The sequence below is a fragment of the Tupaia chinensis genome, unplaced genomic scaffold (assembly GCF_000334495.1).
Source record: "Tupaia chinensis unplaced genomic scaffold, TupChi_1.0 Scaffold000604_1, whole genome shotgun sequence".
NCBI lineage: Eukaryota > Metazoa > Chordata > Mammalia > Scandentia > Tupaiidae > Tupaia > Tupaia belangeri.
In genome coordinates, this window is record NW_006160122.1 from 93,162 (window position 1) to 98,424 (window position 5,263).

At 54.7% G+C, this 5,263-nt stretch overlaps 1 protein-coding gene across 1 annotated transcript in view; it reads right to left on the bottom strand.

Annotated features, from left to right (window-relative positions):
* Nucleotides 1-930: 930 nt before the first annotated feature.
* The window catches only part of OSCP1 (organic solute carrier partner 1), a 36,352-nt gene continuing 32,019 nt past the window's right edge, over nucleotides 931-5,263 (bottom strand). The window contains exons 7-10 of the mRNA XM_006158574.3: nucleotides 4,702-4,771; nucleotides 3,117-3,256; nucleotides 1,490-1,553; nucleotides 931-1,275 (exon numbers count right to left, since the gene is read on the bottom strand). Coding sequence (XP_006158636.1) covers nucleotides 1,159-1,275; nucleotides 1,490-1,553; nucleotides 3,117-3,256; nucleotides 4,702-4,771 — 391 coding nt within the window. The 3' untranslated portion in view covers nucleotides 931-1,158. The remainder of the gene's footprint in view (nucleotides 1,276-1,489; nucleotides 1,554-3,116; nucleotides 3,257-4,701; nucleotides 4,772-5,263) is intronic.

Genomic DNA, 5,263 nt, shown 5'->3' on the forward strand with positions numbered 1-5,263 from the left:
GGCGAGCGCACGCACCCTATAGTGAAAACCTCTCCAAAAAAAAAAGAATAAAAGCAACCGAGAGGGGCGTCCTCTATGGGGTCTGGCCACGCCCTGGCCCCTCCCTCCAGCCCTCCAGGCCACTGGGTCTCAGGTACTCGGGTGTGTGTGCTTCGCGCCCTTCGTGTTTCACGCCAGCTGGGCTGGGATCCGAATCGTGCAATCACCGCGTGGGATCCAGCTCTTCTTTCTTCTTTCTTTTTCTTTTTTTTTTTTAGAGGTTTTCGCTATAGGGCACGTGCGCTCGCCAGAGACAGACATAGAGACAGAAAGTGAGAAATCATCCCCCAGGGGGGATGGCCACGCCGCAATCCCTTCTCCTCCATTCTCCTCTTGGGACCTTGGGCATGCACGCACATGCGCCCAGCGTGAGTTCTAAGCCACCGGGTCCAGGACGTGTCCGGGACGCAAACCGCGGTCGACTACGTGGGAGTCCAGCGACATAGCCATGACACTAACTGCTGGTTCCCAAGGGACCCAGCTCCTCTTGAGCAGCACATTACCACTGCACCAAGCAGCCGGCTCACGCCTGTTCTTAGAGAGCGCCCAATTCCAGACACCTGGGAATTAAGCAACAGAGAATGGACTAGAACAGCCTCTTGGAGGCTGGCGTTCCCAGTGCCAGGGAGGCAAGGCTGTCCGAACTGGACCTGGGCTGTTTGAGACAACTGCCTTTCCCCCTGGTTTCTGCCCAACCCACAGGCAGGATGCATCCCAGAGCGGCCGGAAGTTTTTGCTGATGCCCAGGCCTGTGAGGTAAAGGTCCTTGCAGGAGCATGACAAGTAAGCCTGAAGGTGACAAATGCGTGCTTTCACCGACTCTGGTGGTCACACCTACGGCCCTGGATGCTGTGGGTGGCTGCCGCAGAATCACGAATAACATGGGAAAGGTCCAGTTTCAAAGCAGAGTATATTTTGCTGAAAATATGTATATGTGTGTGCCTTCAAGGTAAGTGCGCTCGGAGGGAGGCTGGCACAGTTCTAGGACATCAACAGGCACGAGCGCTAACGGCTCATTCAGCGGAAAACTAGCAGCATCACTTTGGACCTTGGGATGTTCCCAGGGTGGTCACATAGGCAGCCCCTCCCCGGCAGGGCACAGAGTGCCGGGGGGCCCCACTACAGCTCGTCCATCATGGCGAGCAGGTCGTCCCCCTTGCTGGTGCTCCGCCTCGGCTCATCCGTGATCTCGAACTCTCCCATGATCCGGGCCAGCTCTTCTCCCCGTTGTGGGTCCTGGAAGAGAAAGGCCAGGTGGCAGGGAATGAGGAAGGCATGCTGGCAGGGCTGCCGTGACAGTCCCACCATGGTGACGCGCTGCCGGGGCTCGCCCGTCTATCAGGAGAGGGGTGCAGTCAGGCTGACCAGGAAGGAGAGGGGGTCCTTGAAGTTCGAGGTGATTATAAGATGGGGCGATAGGACCAGACCGTGTGACTGACCCCCGTAATACCTGGGTAGCCTGTATGTCGATGACTTCACAGGACGGCTCTTCCTGGCTGGCTAGTGCTGCTTGTCTGGGCGAGATGGAAAAGAAAGCATGCAAGGTTAGGGTTTCTCCCAGGAAGCCCAGCGTACTGGCTCTCGTTAATCTGACAGCCTTTCTTTTCCTGGTTAATCTTCTGGCATTTCCTACCGATTTTCCACCCCTCCTCAACTGCTGTACACTGCTCCCCAGAAAGCAAGCCCTTTTATGTCCCTGTGCCTTTCCACATTCTCAGCTCTGCCAAGGACGTCTGCCCCCTGCCTCGGCTTGGCAAGCTCCAAGACCAGATCGAACGGCAGCTCCTTCCATCTGCGGGCGCAAAGCCGGCCACTGTGTCCTCGATGAGCGCATTTGTGGCGTGGCGCTGGAAGACTTGTGTGTGTGCGCCTTTGTCAGCTCTCACACTCCGTCTGTGTCCTCAGCACCTAACACAGCACCGGCCACACGAATGCGAAGGAGGAGCATCGTTCAATGAAGGGGGAGCAGAAGGTAACCCCGAGGTGTGGTTGTGAGGGGACCACACTGGATTGCATGCAGGAGTGTGCTGTGAGCTGTAAGGCGCTGCACGATTTTCAGTGAGTTACGCTGATTTCGGGTGACACTGCCTAATTCTGAAGACATCAAGCTTCGCACTCCAGCTGGTTACGTAACAGGCCGCCCCGGCTTTCAACACGTCTCGCTCAGCTGCGCTCTGCCAAGAGAGCTCAAGACTCTTCTCAGTGACTCCAGGAGGTCCAGGCCACTTGGTCCTGGTGGGTCCTTTAACTAGGTCATTGCATTTGTTGTCTTTTATTTGTGTTTTTATACCTGCATGTACAAGTTCACTGGCTTGTCATTGTTATTCCTGGGTCCTACTCTCACTTAGGATGTGTATCTATGTCTTTAAAGAAACACGTTTGTGAGCCAACTGGTGGTGTGCTAGTTAGGGCACCGGATCCACATGGCTGACTGCATGGTTTGACTCCTAGACTCAGCAGCTTGAAAAACACACTGGGGGCCTGTGCAGCACGATTTTCAGTGAGTTACGCTGATTTCGGGTGACACTGCCTAATTCTGAAGACATCAAGCTTCGCACTCCAGCTGGTTACGTAACAGGCCGCCCCGGCTTTCAACACGTCTCGCTCAGCTGCGCTCTGCCAAGAGAGCTCAAGACTCTTCTCAGTGACTCCAGGAGGTCCAGGCCACTTGGTCCTGGTGGGTCCTTTAACTAGGTCATTGCATTTGTTGTCTTTTATTTGTGTTTTTATACCTGCATGTACAAGTTCACTGGCTTGTCATTGTTATTCCTGGGTCCTACTCTCACTTAGGATGTGTATCTATGTCTTTAAAGAAACACGTTTGTGAGCCAACTGGTGGTGTGCTAGTTAGGGCACCGGATCCACATGGCTGACTGCATGGTTTGACTCCTAGACTCAGCAGCTTGAAAAACACACTGGGGGCCTGTGCATACATGCCCAAAATCCTAAGAGGAGAACGGATTATGGCATGGCCGCCCCCAGTAGGGGCGGTTCCTCACTCGCCCTTTCTCGCTCTCTTTGGTGATCACGTGTGGCCTATAGCAAAACTTAACAACAGAAAAAGGTTTAAAACATACTCCTCCTCTTCATCAGTGGTAAAGAGATTCAGCCGGAATCCTGGCTCAGGGCCACTGGGTGTCTTAATTTCCATTCCTCCCATCAGCCTGGCCAACAAATTCAGCTCTTCCTTAGCAAGAGGGTTTGGAGCAATGCTTTCCTGCAGAAATAAATGCATGTTTTTTAGCCACACGAAAGTGATCATATTTCCTGTGAAGACCCCAGAGACCCAGGGAGGCATTATAAAACAAGGCGAAATGGCAACGGTTTAAATGATTTGGGTCCAGATAAAGTGGAGAAAGCAGGCTTAACCAAAAGAAAAATAACCCACAGCAGAAGCAGAGGGAGTCTAGCAACACGACAAACCAGAGGTCTTCATAGTTTTGGGATGACTGAAAGGCCCCCAGGATCCACGCTTCCCTTCAAGCTACCTTCCTCTTTGAAGGGGAAGAACGTTGCTTCCTCTTCGTCATTAAGTATGGGGCCCCAGTGAAGTCCCTGGGTCTGAGGGCACCCATCCAGAGGAGCGCCCACACCGCCCTCAGGTGGTGACAGTTGGGAGTACACCTGGAGGCCGCTCCCCTCACTGGCAGTCTACTCGCCAACCCCGCTGACAGCTCTGCTTCTCCGATCCTGTTCCGTCCTGTCTCCAGTGATGGGAAATTTTCTACCTTGCCTGGACGAGCCCCTCTGCCTCCGTCTAGAGAACAGACTGATTTGCTTAAGCCCCTTCCCGATCAGGCTCTGTCTGTCAAATCCCTGCCGCCTGCCTGGACTGCGCCGCGGCCTAGCCATGGGGGGACACTGCCGCCTGCTTCCCCGACACTGTACCTTTGCGCATCCTGCCGCCTTGGTGCGCACGCCCCTTCTCCTCTGCTAGTCTGCATCTTACCACTCTTGGGTCCCCCTTCAACGGCACCCCCTCAGAAAGTCTTTCTGGCCCCGGCCGCGCCCCACCGGACAAAACGTGCATTCTTGGGCTCAGGGCTTGGCTCAGGATAGCCGGGCCTGTGCCCTCCCCCTCACTTCGCTGTTTTTACCGCTGTCCTTTCCGGAGCACTCCGATCCCTTCGGGAAGGGGCCATGTGGGCGTCGGCCCTGAGTCCCACAGCTGAAGATGCCATGGTTCGTCCCGTAGCCAGCTGGAGGCTGGTCGGTGGGAACTGGCGAGAAAGGAATTTGGGGCGGCACTGCTGTCTTACTCATGCCCATCGTGACCTGGACACACATTGCTACTCGGGGAGCATTACAGAGAGCAGTTTTAAACATCAGCATGTGCCCACAGATGCACACGCGTGCAGGACTGGCCTCAGCGACCACGGCCTCGTGGCCTTCGCTAACTGCTATTTCACAGACCTGGTGTGCAGTTCCTGCTTAATTACAGGGCTGAGCAGAGCCCCAAATCACCCAGTTAGTCAGCTCACTGGGAGCCTCCATGGAAAGCTACAGTTAAAACCTCTGGCCACGTAAGGCTGAATGGCCAGGCCTGAAAACAACGCGGGGACCGTGGGCCAGCTCTGCCGTCCCGCGTTCAGCCGTCCACGCGGGCATCCGTATCTAGGAAGACGCTGTGAGCTGTGAGAAGGGCGGGGGGCAGGGGCTCACCGGGGTCCGTGAGGCTGCGCTGTCTGAGGCTGTAGACGTCTTGGCTTCCGCGGGTGGATTCACGCTGTACCTGGTGTCAACGGGAAATGCTGACATTGTCCGACCCCTTCCACTTGTACATACAGTTCACAGCTTTTAAACAGCTTCCAGAAAGGGGGTGGACGCAGGACACAACTACATGGGTGTCAGCCACTCCAGTCTCATTTCCTCCCCAAGACAAAGTCGTGGGAAAGCTGGTGGAGGCGCCTCCTCTTGTAAAGAGTGACACAGATCACTAATAAGACGGCACCGCATGAACGAAGCGGGTGCTGGCTGGTGCCCGTTACGGGTCCCCGAAACGAGTGTGTCTTGGGACTGGCAGGTGGCATGGAGGTTGGGGAGCTGGACTCCACATGGCTGACTGCGGTTTGAGTCCTGGACCTAGCGGCTTGCTTTCTCCCTCTCCCTGTCTCTCTCTAGTCAAACTAAAGAATAACAATACATAAAAATAGAATAAATAATTCTTTTTTTTTTTTGGAGAGGTTTTTTTTTTTTTTTTTTTTTTTTTTTTTTTGGCGCGGGC